At 32.7% G+C, this 21635-nt stretch overlaps 1 protein-coding gene and 2 pseudogenes across 1 annotated transcript; 2 read left to right on the forward strand and 1 right to left on the reverse strand.

Moving 5' to 3' along the window:
- Nucleotides 1-574: 574 nt before the first annotated feature.
- Nucleotides 575-2729, forward strand: LOC148596977 (uncharacterized; annotated as a pseudogene).
- A 5149-nt stretch (nucleotides 2730-7878) lies between these two features.
- On the reverse strand, nucleotides 7879-9634 carry LOC148596978 (uncharacterized; annotated as a pseudogene).
- Nucleotides 9635-10442: 808 nt separating this feature from the next.
- On the forward strand, nucleotides 10443-18863 carry LOC148596979 (neuropeptide S receptor-like). The gene is made up of 6 exons (XM_088563831.1): nucleotides 10443-10804; nucleotides 12333-12468; nucleotides 12748-13082; nucleotides 13827-13929; nucleotides 15022-15096; nucleotides 16750-18863. The coding sequence occupies exons 1-6, from the start codon at nucleotides 10751-10753 to the stop codon at nucleotides 16998-17000; spliced, it is 954 nt and encodes a 317-aa protein (XP_088419957.1). The 5' UTR covers nucleotides 10443-10750; the 3' UTR covers nucleotides 17001-18863.
- Nucleotides 18864-21635: the final 2772 nt, after the last annotated feature.

The raw sequence follows: 21635 nt of genomic DNA on the forward strand, positions 1-21635 counted from the left end.
CATAAAATTGTTCAGGGAATCTGATGTCAATCAGGGACTGAGTTTGATAAATTGTAAATGTTCACATGTACACCACTTAATAATTTTCCTTTCCTAACGGGCATGAACTAATGGCATGCTAAAAATATGGATTTACCAATTATTTTTACCCATGTTTTCGTTAAACCAGATGTTTTATCACATAGAGTAAAACGGACCTGATGGTTAATATGGTGTCGAGAGGATTGTGCGTTATTTAATGTTTTGGTTAACATGTTGTATTGTCCGAGTATTTCTTTGACCAATTCTTTGAATGAAAATTAATGTCTTCACCAACGAAGGTTTTGTATCGTAAGGATAATTTTTGGTCGCTTTGATCCCTGGGCATTACATTTTGGTTCCAAAATTTAACATTGCATTTACGTTCAATTTGATTCAAAACACCATTTTTCGTTAAACCAGATGTTTTATCACATAAAGTAAAACGGACCTGATGGTTATTATGGTGTCGAGAGGATTCTGCGTTATTAAATGTTTTGGTTAACATGTTGTATTGTCCGTGTGTTTCTTTGACCAATTCTTTGAATGAAAATTAATGTCTTCACCAACGAAGGTTTTGCATCGTAAGGATAATTGCTGGTCGCTTTGATCCCTGGGCATTACATTTTGGTTCCAAAATTTAACATTGCATTTACGTTCAATTTGATTCGAAACACTTTAAGTTAAAATGTTTTATATCGCCACCACTTACGTTAGCGAAAGGGAACTGTATGTTGCTTTTATATTTAGGATTGTTCAATCAGTACTGCAATCCAATGATGTAACAAATTCCAAACATATCAAAGTCAAACGTTTGATCGCTGTACGAACTGATCCTTATAGATTTAGCGATATTCAAGACAGGAAGAAATTAACCTTTCTCTGAAAGCTAAAACAATCATTGTAATGATATTTAATAGTTAGTCAAAAATTTATATAACATATGTTACAATATACGATATCACGGGATATTAAATTTTCTTCACATATAAAAGGCTAAACTCTGAAATTGACTATAAGCAAATTTAGTTTAACATCAAATGATGAAGACCATTGTAACAACGCTGGTATTTTACGTTTGCGTCATGCTTTGAAAATGTCACAAGAAAGACGGTAAACACATCTTTATATTTTTAAGCAATAATCCTCTTGGCATAGTTACTTTGTTTCTTAAATTTCAGGTGTAATGTCAAAAGTGTAATAATATAAACGGTGAGTGCATCATGGGTTGAATGTTACTTAATTTGTATATCGTAATTAGTTGCAATTTTTCGCATGATTTCATATATTAAAACTCTGATTTTTTTTTGCAGAAGATTGTCGGTATCGATGGCGACGGATAGGAAAACAATGTTATTTGATTGTAAAGGCTAATGTTTCGCCAAATACAGCTTTCGTAAGTCATGGTGTACTGAAAATGTGGAGGTTTCTCTACGTACATAAAATAAAAAAAAAATTAAAGAATGATTATCATTTGTAACTAAGTGCTTTAAACATACAAGTCTTACTGACCGATAATTAACACTTGATAATCATAAATAAGCTGCAAGATGTCATGTTCAATTAATGTAATCATTGTATATTGCATCCTATATGATTGTCATATCAAGCACTTTTCGATATGTGTTGAACATTTGTTTACGTTTTTTGTAATATCTTAATAGACCCTTTTGTTCTAACGTTGGGATATTCGATGAGCATGCGTAGAGCATGCTCAATATACACTTCCGCGAGGAAAATTCTTTTGTTCTACCCAAGCCCTACCTCGCGGAAGTGTATATTGAGCATGCTCACCAACTTACCACAAAAGAGTCTATTATATTTTTTTACTTTTGTAACAATCATGTGTTTGATTCTGTCGATTTAATTAATCTTTATAAGTTAATAGATACAATGTATCAATCAACATTTCATAAAAGGTATTCACAATTATTTGATTCAGAATAATATTTGCATATTATCTTAACATACATGGTTATTTATCAGGCAGGTAAACACCAGTTTTAAAATTAAAATTTTTTTGTTAACATTGTGCTAATTAAATTAGAAAAAAAAGAACATATTGAGAGAAATTGTGGTTAATTCTAGGCATTATGTAGCGGCCGTGGAGCATACCTGATAAATCTCGAAACTGTCGAAGAAGCCATGCTTATTCAGTATGAACTCCAACGAATGAACCCAAGTATTGCAAGCCTTTGAAAAAAGAATAACTTTTCCTCAGTACACAAAGGGGGAATGAAGTACAACAACACTGTGACGTTACATTGATATTCGGTTTTATGTATACATAAATTTACAGATTAAGATAATAATATTTGTATGATAAGGATTGATTGCTATAATTTCTTGATAATTGTCCATTATCACTTTAGTTAATTTCAAATCAAGGACGTGATATTCTAACAGTTTCTTCTTTTTTTCTTTCGAAATTTAAAAAAATAAAATTCAAAATTGTCTTTGTTCTTTTTTAGGAATGAACTTTCACGTTGGGTCGCAACATAAATCGGTATAAACCGGGTGGGGATTGGAGATGGATAAAGAACGGGAGAATGTTCAGGATGAAATACTTTGCTTTTGGAGGAGGTGAACCTAATGGCAGTAATTTATCAGGGCAGGACTGTATGTTCTTTTATAGAAATGATCACTACCAGCTTCATAGTGTACATTGCTAGAACAATGTTTAAAACGGCGGTTATATCTGTGAAAAATAAAGACTTTCTTAAATATATTGTATTGTTGACCATGTTCAAACTTGTGTAAATATCAGTATATACTATGCATTTATGAAACTGCTTCCCACCTTTCTGGAAAACATAGCAAATAATATGTTTATGTCTTATCTGAACGGTAATATCGTATTCATCGTCTTTTGTATGACTCTGCTACATGAAAATAAAAATTTCAAACCTTAGTGTTTTACATGAATTTGCAAATCAAAATGCAGAGGTAAATATACGAAAATAAGATAACAATATTCGATATTTCGGCGACTAAATAAAAAGTCGTAAAAGAAAATATGTATTTGAACACAACACTAAGACGATAGCGGTCAAGTTCCAAATACATTTATCGCAGATTTCCAAACTGCCTATAAGATTGAATTCAAGAGGCCGGTCAACTTTTACTAAAAATGAATCTGCTAAAACGAGTAAAAATTTATACACAACCAAAAGACATTTTTGGAACGTGGTTATTTACTTCCAACAAGAAAATAAAACATTTCCAAACAATACATAGTTCTATAATACAAAGTAAGAATACAAATATTTCGAAGGAGGGAACATTTTATGACAACATTAATCATATATCTAAAAGAGGTCCAAATCCCTGAATTTATTCTCCTGCTGACAAAATTTATCATCTATCTAAAAGAGGTCCAAATCCATGAATTTAGTCACCAGATCACGCTGTAAAACAACTTGAGACTTCAAAATTCAAGTTACTTTTGAAGAAGCAATGGGAATTAAAATCCATATAGATTCTTCTTGATTTTCGTTTATAAACCTCCTACTCGAAATTCTTTCAAAACAAATTTTCAGTTTCTTTTACAGTTAATTTATAAGATTCAAAGCTCACGTATTACACATTTTCTCATACCAATTCGAGATAGAACAAATCTATATATTTGTATATTTTCTATTAATTAGCAACGCAAAATATACAACGGTATTTCTGTTTTCTCTAAATTAAATTTCAAACGTTTTGTGTTTAAGTTTCTCCATGATTTAATATCAAACGAATATTAACATATTCTGGCAGGTCATTTATAAAGACGGTGTTGTATTTTAATCCTGTTTTTTCTAGGTAGTAAATAAATGAATTTTTCTAACATGTAGTTTAAAAGAAATAGAGTTCAATAATGTATTCAATAATCACACATAAATATACAAAATACAAAATATGACACAGCAGAAACCGAACCAATATATATTCTATTCCTTCTTGTTTATACAGGACAAATTGACCAATTAAGAGTCGTTCTCTGTAAAAGTCAGGCAGTAGCTGTCAAACAAAAGAATTTAAAAAAAATCTATTTGATAGTATTATTGATTATTTGCACCATCGGAATCAAGGAATACAGACAAGATTTTTCTTTCATGCTGGACCATTGAGTTACAATTTCAATGAAATGTACTGTAAATGAACATTGCAAGGACAGATAACTCTGTCAAATACATAATTTTTCTATCATTCTATTGACATATTTCTGAGCAAAGTCAGTGGTAATGAGATATCGGTATAGATTTTAGAGACAAATCACACTAACCAGTTCTGACGTGAGGGATTTTGTGAAATTTTGCTGAAATGTTCCAAAGTATGAAGGCATTGAAATAAGCTTCTAAATAATATAGGTCACCCTGCTATTAATGAAGATATAGCAGTCCAAAAATTCGCAAAATCGGAAGATTTTGTCATTTTCCGAATTTAATTCAAACGCCTGTTATCTGGTCAGTATGATTACGAATGACATATACCATACACCAGTAGATCGGAAATGTTCTCTACTTCATTCTTAAAACATTACAAACAAACAAAAAATGAATTTTATCCCCCTAAAAGGAACCTTTTATTGTTTTCCACCAAAAGGAAACTAACTTTTGAACTACGTTCACAAAAAACTGAAATACTTGTAAAAGTCAGGCAGTAGCTGTCAAACAAAAAAATAAAAAAAAATCAATTTGATAGTACTATTGATTATTTGCAACATCTAGATCAAGGCAAACAGACAAGATTTTTCATATCATGCTGGACCATTGAGTTACAATTTCAATGAAATGTACTGGAAATGAACATTGCAAGGACAGATAACTCTGTCAAATACATAATTTTTCTATTATTCTATTGACATATAGCTGAGCAAAGTCATTGGTAATGAGATATCGGTATAGATTTTAGAGACAAATCACACTAACCAGTTCTGACGTGAGGGATTTTGTGAAATTTTGCTGAAATGTTCCAAAGTATGAAGGCATTGAAATAAGCTTCTAAATAATATAGGTCACCCTGCTATTAATGAAGATATAGCAGTCCAAAAATTCGCAAAATCGGAAGATTTTGTCATTTTCCGAATTTAATTCAAACGCCTGTTATCTGGTCAGTATGATTACGAATGACATATACCATACACCAGTAGATCGGAAATGTTCTCTACTTCATTCTTAAAACATTACAAACAAACAAAAAATGAATTTTATCCCCCTAAAAGGAACCTTTTATTGTTTCCCGCCAAAAGGAAACTAACTTGAACTACATTCACAGAAAACTGAAATACTTCTCACTTTAAGATTTGTTTTCAAATTTGCCCTGTGAAAAGGTATCCATTAGCTGGTGGTATAAACGCTTTATAAAATGAGGATAACCGATCAAAAAAGAAAGTTAATCACATTTGTGTACTATTTTCTGTAGAATTTTGTTTGCTTATATGACGTTTCCTATTCCAGATGTTATGTTAACAGATGACGTTACGTCATAATATCTTCCATACAGTCAACGACGGGACGACAAGCTTCGAGAAATAGAATAGTTTAAAAATAGCAATACAAAAACTTGGTTGGATGTGGATATATATTGTAAAAAAAGAAAGAAGGAAGAACTACGATTGGATTGGAATGGGAATGTGGACAACTCTTAAAGAAAGGTGCTAATTATGGTTCCATTATCGTGTCTCTAAGCGTGAACATATTATAATTCGTAATCATATTATAAGTTTAGGCAATGCTATATTTATACTTCAATAAAGAAAGAATTATCGGGATTTTTACGTGACAGTAGCTGAATAGTGAAATAGATCAACGTGGAGCATTTTAACAGTTAGTAGTATTTTTACTTATCAAGAGAGAGAGAATATTGCACGACAGCTGGTGAATTTTACATGTAAGAGAGTACCTACCATTTGTACTTGTACAATATTTGACTTCTAGTGACGTACTTTGTATTAAGTCACCTTTGTCCCGGAGAATAAATACAAATATGATAAAGTAATACGGCAGCAACTAGTGCCATATATATTTTCCTGATTGTGGTATATTCGATCCCGGATTAGAGGAAACCTGGGAATCTTGTTTTTTTTCTCAATATCTATATATAAAAATATGATTCTATAAAAATTCCCAGTCCAACAAAATCAAAAAGGCAGGAGAGGACACGGGAAAAAATAAAAAAAGGCTGGATCTATATCAGTCCTAATATTGTTGGTACAATATTTGATATTTCGGCAATTCATTAAAAAGGCGGAACAGGAAAAAAATGATCCTATACTCCCATAAAATAAAATGGTTGCTTCCTAAGTAATCCCGATTATATTGATGACAAATCCTACTCCCATTTCCTACCGTATGTTGATTAAATGAAGTAGGATATAAACTCGCAAAGGAGGGGGAAATTATGACCCACCCTTTGAAATTAAAGAAATATGACCCCTTTATCTAGTAACAAAGATTTTAGATCATCCCTTTTGATTTTCCGAAAAAAAAAACTTGATCAAGCAAATAAATTGGAAGCCCACCCTTATTGGTAAATATACATCCTGGTTGTAACGGCTGTATTAATTTTCCCGTGTTTCTATATTCTGTTGCTGCATATATGTTTTGGCAAATGTACGACAATCAATCTTGAGATTCAAAATTCAGGTAGGGCTAATATATAAAATTAAAAAGCCGAGCAAAGCAAAGCAAGAATCTTCATGGGGAAATAATTTGTGAAAAATCACAATTTTATGCAAAAAAACTTATCATTAAATTCCAGGTATCCACATTAAAGTATTTCCTCATTCTTATCTCAGTAAACGAACTTGCAAATTCTGCATTATTTGTAATTACATGTATATGGAACTATCTGATAGTCACTCGTTCAACAATTTGTCGGGATTATATAAACTAGGTCACATTCTCCAAGAAAAAAATACATTGTTCCATGTCTTCCCTCTTACCCTCGCTAATTTGTTTGATAATAAAAGGGCATAACTACCCTGAATACTATTGGACAATGCTGATTATCAATTTTATTCAAAGTCTTTGCATTATTAACTTTTGGTATGAGTGTCATTGGAATCCATTGTGAAATTGTAGAGGACAGACGGACACACGGACGGATGCCTGGCGTCTAAGTGTCTTTCATTGAAACCGAGGACAAGGGACTCCTGATTTGTTTAATCATACTGAATCTGTTAATATGCTCCATGTACTACAAGCTGCATATGTATATTTAAAGACAATAATAGACTAATAAGTAAATCTATTCAAACAACAAGGTAACTGCATTTGTAAACCACTAAATCAATCAGGGGGACGTCATGATTTTTTCATAGCAATATGTACATTTATGATAAAATATACTAGTCACATCTGACATTGATCCTTTGTTCCTTAATTTGTCACTCAGTAACTGGTTGTTGTGGCTAAGACAGTTCCCACTTCCATTTTTCTTACAAATGCCAGGTATTCGGAGAGTACGAACCAGGTGGACACTGAAGGGCCGGGCAATTTTTTTTTTCGAATAATATTTTAGGTCATGATTTTTATTTTAATTGTTGGTTTAAATTAAATTTTCAGATGCATCAAACAGAGGTGCCCAATCCTTTGCGCTTCAGTCATTTACCTATAAGTTCAGCTGAACGATTGCCCCTGTCCCTCCTTGGGTCGGCAAATACTAAACAGTGAGCTGTTTCTTACAAACATATTTTAAAATTTGGACGCAGTATATATATTGCTATTTAAAGAATAAAAAGACAATAAAAAATAATAATGTATTACATCTAAGATCATGATTAAAATTTAATTACACAAAAATTCAGTACACCTAGTTTTGAAAATGTAATTTACAGAGCAAATAATTTTTTTCATTCACAAATTCAGGAATTTGTCAGGAAATTATTTTGCAATTCATGACTCTTGGTTTCCCATTTAGATTCTTTTCTGCAAGGACAATCTGCACACCAATGTCCGGATTTCTCAGTTTTGCAACTTCTAATTGTTCAAGATTTAACCCACTATCGGCTATTCTTTTACCGATAACTTAAGTGACTATTTTTTCTGTCAAAGAGAGGTTTTAGTGAAGCACACCTGGTTTTGGAAGCAACGTTTTGCTTCCGATGAACTGCACAAGACAAGGGTGTGAATGAGGCAGTTGCCATGTCTGCTACTTCTATGACATAATGTTCCATCAGCTCCTTTAACATACGCCCTCAGCAGATGCGTTATGCGCTTCGTATATCTTCTTCAGCAAGGTTGTTACAAGGACCTCTTGTTTTTTTTTATTTATTATTCGAATATAATTAGCGGAAGAATGGTAAGGTGTATAAAACCAATAATTGTATCCTCACACGCATCAACACGTTTATATTTTTGTATAGCCAACAACAGTCTAGGTGCATCAAAGACTTTCATATTGTGTCCTATAAGAATTCCCTTCTCTAGGACAACTTCATCTAGCCAGAGTATAAAATTCTGGAGACCTTTCTGAGGTAGACAAGAGTCAACCTTGTGACCATTATGGCATAGGAAGTTATTGAAAATGATCAATCCCGTAACATCAGACGCATGCTTCTTAATTCCCGACGAGGACATGATATACTGACTGAAACATTTGTCCTTGTACAGTGCTGAAATTTGTACTATTTCACAGTTTAGAGAAAGTGACATTGTTTTTAAGTAACAAAATACTGGTGCTATGGAATCGCGTATGTTATGTATTTGTACAGGCTCCACGGGAAGCGCTTGTGAAGAGAAAACGACTGTATCCTGCTTTACCATATCGATGTCAGTCACGTAAGTTTCACCCCCTCTTACTTCAGAAATTACGTCATTCTTTCTCTCATTCAGTTCTTTTTATTTAATTTTTTAATTTTTTTTAAAGATTTTTTACTCCTTTTATACCCTTTTGATTTGCAATAATAAGCAAAGAGTTATCTTTTTTATGCTAAACACTCACTTGTTTGTTCAGTTATTTTTCCTGCAGATTGTCTACTTTCAAATTGGACCATGCTGACATATCCATAAGATTCATTTTTTTAGCCACGGCACAATTTACTCTTTTCGCAAGACTAGCAGATGACGAGTAATGTTTGTTTGTAAGGACTTTCTGTGTCAGCATATTATTAAAATTTTCATTTTCTTTGGCTATTGCATAATTTACCAGTTTCTCAACGTTTTCGACATACATTTGAAATATTGAAATGAGCTTTATCCGTATATGGACATTTGTCAATGATATAGATAGTTTGTATGTATCAGGATGTTGTAAGATGTTGTAACACCAACGTTAATTGCCATATTCGTTGAAAACATAAGGGGTAATGGCTAATATGGCGCTTTTTATCTGTTCTGCGTCATTTTTATTTCCGTGTATGGCATTAGTGAAGCATTTCATCAGATGCTTGATGTCATCAGTGCAAATTGCATTTTTATGCGTTTGTGGCAGACTGTACAGCTTTTTACCTAAATTATTCTTTACACGGTTTATGCATCTCCATTTGTCTATATCATGATCAATGTTTTGCCTTACTCGGGCCATAGTTGTTGTATCATCATCCATTATCAGCGTTGTTACCTCACATTCTTTTTCTTCAGGTCTGCATCAGAGTGACTCCAACATCTGGCTGCATCCCTTTAAACGTTCCAAACCAATTTTTACTACACTGGTGGGCTGGTGGATCACTCTCTTTCCTTTCCCAGAATGTGCAAATCCGATAATCTGTTGATCAGACTTCCCGCTCAAATATTTTTCCAGTCTCGTTACCGATAGCCAAACCAACTCCAGATTTCGAATTATACTGCCTACCACTCCCTCTTTTTTTCTGAAAATTACTCTCTGTGAACAAACTTTACCGGTAAAATCAATGTGGATATGATAGACTATTCTTACGGTTATATAATGCCATTTAGGTCGTTGCCACACTTTCAAACTACACGGCCGCCATATTGGTTTCAAGCGTTTATCAGTACGTTGTATTTATGAAAAAAAAACAATAATGTGATTGGATTGGTTTTCTACAATGTAACGTTTGCACTTGATAAAAAAAAAAATAAAAATAAAAATACCAAAGGACGCTTACCCTACCGGTGCATCTCGTCCATACAGTTTTGTTTAGTCCAAGGTATTTATTTGGTTTGTTATTTTGTATATATTATTTTAGTTAATTTATGTTTTAGATGTGTGTGTCTCTTTTTTTCATACCTGGACTTTGTCCCTTCATTGCATTCCTTTGATTACCGCTAGAATTTTGGTTCCCTTGGTTGCTCTTTCAAAATATTAACTTCGACAGATACTGGATACGTTTCCAAAGTAATCCCACTTGTGTAATGTTAAGGGTATTCTTTCTGGTTTTATAATTTGTAGTAAATGTTTGAATTATACTAAACGTAGTACACTAAAATTCTTATTTAACTAATATCCGAATTAACTATTTCAATAGCAACAACTTAGACTGGAATAGTTTATCAAATATGTTTTGACTGGAGGATCGGAAATGCAAATTACATTCGCTTCATTCATTGTAAACCATCGATCGATACGCAGACATTATTCTCCAAACAGTCGTCTTGTAATCGCAATTAAAGTGTTACTGCCAAGTATACTACACGTTAAAAACTATGAAAAGATAATTGTACTTTGGGTTGATTAAATTGGAATTTAAGATGAAAAAATAAATAATTGAGATGTGAAAAGTATTCTTTTCGTATTAGTAGTTACGTTCATTGGATAAAAGGGAGGTTTAGTGTAATTGATTAAAAAAATGAATAATACGGAAAGTAACCGTTCTGGACTATCGGATCCGTGTGAAAACGAGGTAAGTCACTCGAAAAATACTACGATTGGTTATAAGAAAGACATAGTTCATTCCATTCATGACAACTCGTCTTCACCTAATTACTAACGTGTGCACACAACATTTGCCTCTAACCAAAGTGTTCACATAACTAGACGATGCTGATATTAAAGAAGTTCTGATTGATCTGTTTGCTTCAATTCATGACATTTGGTATAGTTTTCGTTACTCCAACATCACTTTTGTCCATTATAGTCATCATTGAAATTCTACTCTTCAAAAGTTTCAGCCTCTCATATTAACGACTGATGCAAGAGTAATCAAGGGAACCAAGGTTATAGCGGTAATCAAAAGAATGTAATCCAGGGACAAAGACCAGACATGGAAAACAGACATACACAACGAAGAACATAAAGTAACTAAAATCATACATACAAAGTTACAAAAAAAATGAAATAAAGAATAGCGATTTTTGCAGATTCTCACTAATGCGTTATTTCATAGTGTAAAATCGATAAATAGTAATTATAAATTGTATGAATAAATGGTTGATATACAGCTATAGGCAGTTTCTGATTTGACTAAAGAACTCAATCTGGCATTGATGTGCATTCTGTAAAAAACGCTTGGCACACGAAGCGCAAAGATGACAAATTTCTTGCAAAATAAAACAAAACAAAACCAAAAGCGAAACCAAAAAAAAAACAAAAACAAAAACAAACACAAAACAAAACAAAAAAAACAAAACAAAAAACAAAACAAAAAACAAAAAAACAAAACAAAAAATTCAAAGAATATGACAAATAACCATATTGTGTGTATTCAGCATAAGAAACCCTTGCCATAGTCTGGTTATGGACCATTACTATGTTTATACATAATTTGTTGTTTGATTAAATGTAAATTTCAGAGTGTATCATGTCAATTATTGATTACTTTTCATGTTTTAAAAAACATACTTTCTCATGGTACCATGTTTTGTCAACGTTGGATGCGAACAGTGATATATCTTGTTTGGGAAATATATCGACAACCATTATTTGATGTTTGCAAATATGTATAAAATCAGCTTGCGAGAGTAGTAATTGCAATTGCAGTGGTTTCCATATTTCCGGTTTTTTCTACCCCGGACTTTACTTTTTATGAGCAACTCGGCGGGTGTTTCTAGAGAAGCAGAGGACGCTTATCCTACCGGTGCACCTGGTCCATGCTCCTAGTTTTTAGTGGAGTCCGGGTTGCTCATTTACTTTTGTTACTTTGTATGTATGATTTTAGTTACTTTATGTTCTTTGTTGTGTGTCTGTTTTCCATGTCTGGTCTTTGTCCCTTGATTACATTCTTTTGATTACCGCTATAACCTTGGTTCCCTTGATTACCCTTACACTGATGTTGGTATTTGGTATTCATTTTGTACAGAATTTCTCTATCACCTTTCATATTTGACTATTGCGTGGATCGTTTTGTCTGTACGGCAATTGTCATATTACCATTTATTTTCATTGTTTGTGATATGTACCATCAAGCTCCGAATTTGCGGCTTTTTTTACAGATACGAGTTGCTGGTTTTATCACTCTCATCGAGGGAATTATAACACTTATTTTGAATGGAGCAATCATAGTGCTGTTAAACAGACGCAAAAAGAAAACAAATATAGTTTTTCTTATCATACATCTAGCAATAACTGGTAAGACAGGATCTTCACATGTTTTAACATTAATAATTAAAATTGTTCAATTAGGGCAAACCTTTTTTTTTTTCTCAAACAATCAATCCAAGAATCTTTACTTTTTAACTGAAATAATTTCGCTTTAATTGTCTGCTTCATTCTCTCTTACTAATTCTACTTTTGTCCTCGCCATTCTGTATTTTTAATGATTACTTTTTATTCTCAGTTTCCTAACAAGGTTTTCGTTTGATGAACATTTATTATTCATTAACAAGGTTTCCACTGTCTTTCCTATAGATTTAGCTGTAGCAATACTGCACGACTTTACAAGAACAGTTCAGTTGCTAACAGATTGGACGTATGGGGAACATACCTGCCGGGCGTTTCTATATTCCCAACAAGTTGCTCTTTTTGCATCAACTTACATTCTTATTTCATTGTGTTATGACCGTTTAATTGCACTATGGAAACCATTATGGCCTGGCAGAACTAATAGAAGAAATAGATACGGAATGGTGCTATTTCCGTGGATACTTGCTGTCTTGTTTAGTTTACCATACCTCAAAAGTGGTATAATAACACATAACGGAAAAGTCTGGTGTACCCCTTTCTTCAGGGGACAATATGGAGATGTACGTTATCATCTTTTAAACATGATTCTGTTTTATATTTTTGAGGTTATAAATGAAGGAAAATCATCTGTTTTAATTGTGATATATGTCAAATCTTTCGTCATAAACAATTTCTCGAAATTTTACTTTTCTGTATCTCCCATTCCGCTTTGATTTCTCTTTTTTTTTAATCTCACACAAAATTAGATCCAAATTTAACAAACCACAAAAGACAAAATTGCACACGTTGACTTTCTGGTAAATATAAGGTAGTACATGTATGCTGTAGTTGTGTTGATTGTGAAAGCACATTACTTTTACAACAAAAATGTAACATTAAACATTTTGGTTATCCCGTGGTATATAGTAATTAGAAATATTAACAAGTCGAGTGTCGAAGATTTATTATGAAACCTTCTAAATTAGAGAGACCCGTCAATTATCGTTGTAGTTTTTAGTTGTCAGAATGGAATGTTAAATTGACATTTTGTTGGTTCGTTAAATAATATTTACAATGCAAATATTCTTAAATTACAAATTTACCATCATATAAATCTTGCAAATTCTGGAATGTTGTACACGTGGAATAACCTTTCATCAGCAGCGGTAAATAACATATTTGTTTTTACATATTTACGATTTTCTTACGGTTCCGTTATTGCAGAAAATGCAGTAAGGTTTTTAGCGGTACCGCTTATTCCTAGAGCTTTCAGTAAGACAAATGCAATATTGTAGACACTAATAACAGTATAAATCTTATTCCAGATATATTTGCCTATACAGATGGTATTGATGACATTTATTCCCGCTGTTATTCTAATTTCTGTGTACGGGTATATTGCCTTTATCGTCGGGATAAATACAAAAGGTACATGTACATTTACATTCTCTAATAATCTAATTACCATTTATACTGTTAAATGTCTATGGTTATTTTATCTTCGATAATACTGGGATAATTAATTAAAAAGAGTGAATGATCAAACTATTACCACGAGTCCCGAATAATACATAGATTTAACGAGTGTGCGGAACTTGCACGAGGTAAATTCTCAAGCGTTCTTGACACGAGTGATCATATTTTGCTTATTCATGATAACCAATTGATTATTCCTTTTATTATGTAGGTTTTCTTCATAATTTATCGATATTTTCAACATTAATATTTAATTCTGTGATTGGCTGATTGATATCAAAGTGGTGACGTTTTAACGGAAAAAAGTCCGAGAAATAATCACAGTTTTTCACCCAAAAATTAAATCATGTACTTTCGCAGAATAAAAAGCGGAGCGGTAAATGTTATAAGTCACTCGAACAAAAGTTCTTTCTTACAATATTTTCAGAAATAAGTTACATTTCTTTAGTAAAACAGGCGCAAAAAGGGATGTACATGGTACCGTGCAAGATTTACTTTCCTATACTTTTGCATATGTGAATAATACGATTGCATTCTTTACAAAAATTAGACAATTTTTTACCTTAGACCTAGGGTAAGAGACACAACTCTAAACAATCATTTGAACGTTTGTATTCAGGATTTTACATCAATATCATGTACGCACCAAAATAACTTGGGCTCGTTTCATTATATTTCATATGAAAGTTTGATGGGCTTTGGTGAAATTGAATATGATACAAGCATATCACTGATTTCAAGAGCTATGTCCCTTACCTCCTTAACCAAACTCCTTTTGAAATTTAAGGTCGATTAGCTTTCTTTAACGATTCAAATTGTGAAAAAAAACATGAATAAATGTATTAATTTATCCATCGCTATTTTAAATAAACTTATAAACTATATTTTTTAAATATGTAAGTAATTTCACTCAAATCTTGGTAGTTAATATTATCTTTTAAGGACTCTGAGTTTGTGTTTAGAAAAGGTTAATTAGAAGACATAAGTTAAATCATGAAATGTTTACTATTAAGCATAAATTTAATCAGAACATTGCTTTTTCAGTACACCACAATCAGTTTCATTCCATTCTGAGGGCAGAAAAACGAAGTATACTCATAGCTCTAGTCATAGGACTGAGTAAGTGAACAAAATACCTATTTACGTTCTTGTTCCCAATACATGCATTCAAATTTAGGTTTATATCTTTTTAGTGCAAATTTTTGTTGGCCCTTTTATTAACGGGGATATTTTTTGTGAAGAACAGTGCCTTTATAGGATAAACTTCATACCTCATTGCTCCATCCCCCATACTCCATGCCACATTCCCCATAGCTCATTCCCCATTGTCCCATACCTCATTCCCAATAGCCCCATCCCTCAATGCTCCACCCCCCATTGAATCGACTTATTCCGAAAAGAAAAACAATAAATGTTTTACTTAACATATATAAAAAATTAGGATGCAAAAGGTTTTGTGCCATCAATATTGATTTACCGAAATCACGCGATATTTGTATTGTTTGCATGTATTATCGCCACTCCGTGCTGCATAAGAAATAATCATTCAAAATATTCTTATAACTATGATTCTTAAAATTTGATATTCTTGTTTTATCTCAAATGTAAAATAGGGAAACACTTTTCCGAATGTATACCTATTCAGTCCAAGATCAACAAAAAAACATATTTCTGTAAATTGCATTGGTGCAGACAAATTTAATTTCAACGATGGACTGATATTGCTTCAGATGTAAAAATTGTCCAAATAAGCATCATATGTGTGGCTTATTTCTCATAAATGAGATGTTTCTGCTGATTGTAAGGGTGCGGACAAATTTAATTTCAATAATGGTCCAAAATTATTGCTTAAAATATTAAAAATGGCAATATCAGGTTCCGGGAGGTGGTTACGGCACCCATATTTCAGTCGAAAATCTTCGAAATGACATATCTTCGCAAAGTGTATGTGTGCGAACACTTTTAATATACCTTTTAGTCTAAAATAATATTCAAAAATGTTAATATTGTCTAAATCAGTATTATGTTGATGGCTGTGTTACATATATTTCAGATCAAATTCTTGAAAATGAGATTTTTTGTGCAGATTGAATGAGTGCAAACGCTTGAATTTATCTAAATGGTTTTATATGATTGTTTAAAATGTTAAAATTGTCAAAATAAGCATCATGCGTGAGGCTATGGCACATTATTTCCGTCCAACAATGGCATATTCCTGTAGATTGTAAGGGTACGAACTGTTTTTTATTTTAAAAAATGGCCCGAAATTATTGTTTGAAATATAAAAAATGACAGTGTTATTATCCTATTCGAGGTTGCGACATTTCAACATTTCATTTTTTTCAGATTTTTTTTGATTGACCAATAAGAATTATTCCCTCGCCCCTTTCCCCATTGCCCTATTCATATACCCCATTCCGAATGCCCCATTGCCCAATACCCCATTGCCCCATACCCCATAATTTATCCCATACAGGTACTGTAATTGCTGCACTTGTTTGATCGAAATGTTTTGTTGGGTGGATATTACTTTTCCGTAGTTTTCACACAATAACATTTTCAATAGATACAATTTGTGAATTTTTAATTCAAGCAGTAAAAACAAAATAACTAGTTAAAATCTGAAAATTATTAGACGTTTATATGTATAAACAATTATTAAAGAGTTTAATCTCTAGTTATGTAAATTATTTTAAAGTAAAGACTTTGCACCATTCCTTTATGAATTATTGAAGATTGCACTAAAAACTTTTTTTTTAAAATTCCTTACAGCATTTATTGTTTGTTGGATACCATACAGTTTTTCCATAATCTACAATAGATTCGTAAGGATTTCCAGCTGTGCTCTTTTTTACATTCCGAATGCATTTGCTCCTCTGAACAGTGCGGTTAATCCAGTGTTGATTTTAACATTTAATTGTCCAATGTTTATACAAAATGCATCGGAAAGGGGATCATCAGGACGATACGGTGCCTTAATGTCATCAATAAAATCACACAGTAAATCTGATGATAACAAATGATGTCTGTTGTGGGGGAAACTTACTTTGTACGATAGAAACATATTGTATTAATATTGTGATTCCGGTGAATTTTGTATTACAATACAAATTACCCAAATCAAATATATTTATTCGGTATAAATGTCTTGTGGCTATAGGTTATTATAATGACGTCAAAATGGTGAGACAACTGGCCGTCACTTTACAAACAATGCTCAGTTTTGAAATTCGACATTTTACGAACGCATTTACATTCAGAAACCGGTGTCCACAGCCTTATATGTTCACATGATATAATCTTTGTAATAATGAATGACTTCGTGTGTGTATGTGTTTTATAACCATTTATGTTCCAGACGTATGATCGTATGTTTGGAAAGTGTCTAAATTATAATGTGTACAGAATTCATGAATTTTTTAAACAGTTCAAGCACCATTTAAATGCACCGATTTTGCGTAGTTGTTTATTTGTTTGCCAAATAGGGGTCTCTAATGCCTCTCTTTTTATTATACGTTGCTGTAGACAGCGTAATATAATATCATTATGTTGCATATTTGCGATGCGAACTTTGTTGTTCCATCATGGGGATTCAAACCCATCTCTTCTTTTACATCTATGGCATCACCACCTACAATAAGCTCTAAACCGTTCGGCCAACTTGGCTATATTAAATATAATTTTCGTTAACTCAGCGATACGTCCTCGTAAGTAAATCTAGAGCGCGAACATTAGCTTGTTTGTTTGTTTATTGGGGTTTAACGTCCGAGCAGCAATATTTCAGCTATATTCAGACGATGAACATGAAGTGGATGATAAAATGAACATGTAATTATGATGAAATGCAAAATGGGAGGGAAACGTTCAGGAAAACATTGACAAAGTGAATTGAGAGGGGGCTATGATCATTTTCACTAACAGAATAAATCGTAAGCGGTAAGGGTTTTTTTTTACGAAGTATAAGATATACAAAACCTTTGTTTTTTTAAGACAAATTGAATCACAATATGGTATATTAAGTAGATTTATAACGAACTTAAACACGTCTGCTTTAATCGGAAGTTCAATCCGTGCTGCTTAAATTATTTGTTATATTTGAGGTCGTCACTATCCCTGCCTTTCCAAATTTCTACATCAGTATGCGATTTAGTCGAAAAAGTACAAAATGCATTATTAAATTTACTACCATCCTATTCTATTTTAGGAAAAAAACCATGATCTTTCAGTTCAAAATGCATTAGTGAATTAACTTCCATCCTATTTTAGGAGAAAAAAAAAACACATGTTCTTTCAATTGCCAATGCCACAAGAATCCTTTATATATAGCTGTCTGTACATCACGCATAATCAAAAGTGAACGTTATGAACATTAAGTCCACCTGAAGTACAACTTACAAGAGAACGCGTGTTCACTCTCAAAGAGACGTGTCTATTTTAGGCGTTTACATTTTTTTTCACTTCCGCATACACTCCGCATTTACTCTCGCGTCTACTCCGTGTTCACTGCTGCGTCCACTCCATGATCACTTTCGAGTCAAATATACGCATTTACGGTCAACTACTTATTATAATTTCATTTAGAAATTAATATGATTTAATTTCAATGACAATGGTACGGTAAAAATTCCGTCGGCTTAAAACATAACGAATAAATTACAAGTAAAGCTAATTATATTAATGAATGCCCGACAAAGATATGTTAGGAAGTAATATAGTTTCTTAATTAGAAGACATTCAGTTATATGAAGGTTTCAATCTGGAATTAAAAAGTAATAAGCAATTTCTAAGTAAAAAATAACGAATTGATGAAATGATATTAGTGAAGGGGTATATAAGTATAGGCACACATGCATGCAATATACTTTATATTACATTTTTGAACATCTTGTTCACTTAATTTTTTCACAAATCATTCAGTAATACTGAAAGCAAATATCGACTGCTGTGAGATTCGTGAAAGAGTAATCAAGGGATCCAAGGTTATAGCGGTAATCAAAAGAATGTAATCCAGGGACAAAGACCAGACATGGAAAACAGACATACACAACAAAGAACACGAAGTTACTAAAATCATACATACAAAGTAACAAAAGTAAATGAGCAACTCGGACTCCACTAAAAGCTGGGAGCATGGACCAGGTGTACCGGTAGGGTAAGGTCCTCTGCTTTTCTAGAAACACCCGCCGAGTTGCTCATAAAAAGTCAAGTCTGGGGTAGACAAACGAGGGAAGGAAATCTATGACCCGTTGAATAAATCAGTAATCATGGTGCTGATGGATACACCATAATGATCCACGATTTCATGATAACGACCATAAAACTTCTGTAGTGATGACTTCAATCTTGTAGCAACATTACCTTGTTCCAGAAGCATATTGTTAGAGTTCTAGCGCGATACAAAAAGTCTGCGTAATGTCGGCAAGCTCTGGCATAACGTATGAGTTGTGATATGAACACTCCATACGCAGGAGCCGAAGGGATGTTGCCACAGATGAAAGGAAAGTTGACAATTCTGAATAAAAAGTCATCACGTTTGTCGTAAAGTTTGGTCAATAGTTTTCCTTTACCATCAATTTCTAAGTGTAGGTCAAGATATGAGGCTGACTTCACAGTGTCTGTAGTATCCTTTATCTCAAGTTCTTTTTGGTAGATGCGAAGTATCAAGTTGAGTACTCAATACATACAGTGTGGGCGAAAAATAATTTAATCCTCCAACACCTTGAGGTTCGTACATGTACACGTACCACATACTGTGTGTCTACTTACATACCAGCATGGTCCGACTAAATAAAGTTAGAGACACAACGTTTTAAAGGATAATATTGTCATTAATCATTAATCTCCAATCGATTTTACCTTACTCTGATATGTCCCAACAAGCAGGTTATGTAACCTATTAATGAAGGTTATAACACAAGAACCCATTTAATAGTTACGTAGTGGTCTTAATGATAATCAGACAGGAGGTTATTTATGTACACAACAACATCGAACTAATCTTTATTTCTATGTCATAATCAGCAAGAGACCATAGATCCAGTTTTAGTTTTTTATTTCGGTATTGCACTTTTGGGATGAAAAAAATATATAGCTTGCGTATGAAATTGGCACGCTTATCCTACCGGTGCACCTGGTCCATGCTCCCAGTTTTTAGTGGAGTCCGAGTTGCTCATCTGCTTTTGTATGTAAAATTTTGGTTACTTTTTGTTCTTTGTTGTGTATGTCTGTTTTCCATGTCTGGTCTTTGTCCCTGGATTACATCCTTTGTATTACTACTATAACCTTGGTTCCCTTGATTACTCTTTAAGTGTTATACTTTATAAGGTCGATTTGTGTAGCAGATTAGTTTTCTCATGAACATTGATCTAATGACAGAGAGGACTATTGTTACGTAAAATAAGGCATTTATATCAGGACAAAATGTTTGGTGGGTTTTCATTAACGATGAATCACCTCTACAATAGACACTATCTGTTTTATATCGACTGGCACTTACATATTGGGAAAGCGATAATGATATAAATGGTTAACGAACACCCTATACAATTCCTTGAAATTTAATTGACTGCACGATATCGTGATAGCCATTCATCACAATTTCTAGAAATTTAATCGACTTAGCGGTTCCCGGATACATGTACCAACCCTAAAAAACGCCATTGGTAGTTTATCAAAGCAAACATTTCATTTATAATCAAATAAAACTAGAATATAATATTAAACGTCATTCTATGTTGCGTAATATAATGTCATGTTTTCTTTAAAACGGATATGAATTGTCTTCAATTACGGTATAAGTGAACGAGACGTCGGACATTGTTATATCATCCGAAGAGGGAAGGTTTGGATTTCCCAATTACAAAGGTGTACAAATGTTTTTTCCTGTTCGACTAAAGTGAATTGATAATAATGATTTTAGTAAATAGCTTTTACGGAAAACTCCAATAGTTATCAAGGTCAAGTTTTGGTCTTTAATTGTAATGTTAAATCTCAGTGATTACTTAAATCATATTCAATACTGAGGTATTTTTGAAATGTCAAGTGTAAACCAAGACGAAATTTTAAGGTGTAATTACCTATACTTAAATTAAGAACATTAAGAAGACGAAATGAATGGGAAATTGTCCAAGTTCTCAATATTGTGATAATGAAGCAGCGACATTCATAAATAAATGTGAACCACAATTGTTCTTTCCTGAAAAAAGGACATGCATATTACTTAAGTCTCGTTCTTTATATCTATGTCAGAGATTTAAAATAATTTTCCGACCGAGAGTAAGTAAATTAGTAATGGGAACTTAACTTTGTTAAAATATTGTTAAATTAGATTTCAAAGTGGTGAATTATAAAATACAAGGCTTCATCAATTGCCTGATTCGTACATAGACTGATACTTCATATAAACATTGAAGCCAATTATTATTGCAATTTATTTTCATAGGTTGACGACTGTAAGTGGATAATTACTTAAAGTACCAAATCTAAGTGGGGTGTCAATGTTTCAATGATATGCAATTTAGTTTTTCGTTAAACTATACATACGCATTAAACACATTAATATAGTCGTAAATCGTTTGCGAAAATGTAGTAAAAGTATCAGGAAATAATACAACAGGAAATGTTTATATGGTAATACTATTGGCTCTGAATATGGTAAC

The sequence above is a fragment of the Perna viridis genome, chromosome 15, assembly GCF_037379345.1.
Source record: "Perna viridis isolate PV_CMFRI_1.1 ecotype Kerala chromosome 15, ASM3737934v1, whole genome shotgun sequence".
Taxonomy (NCBI): Eukaryota; Metazoa; Mollusca; class Bivalvia; order Mytilida; family Mytilidae; genus Perna; species Perna viridis.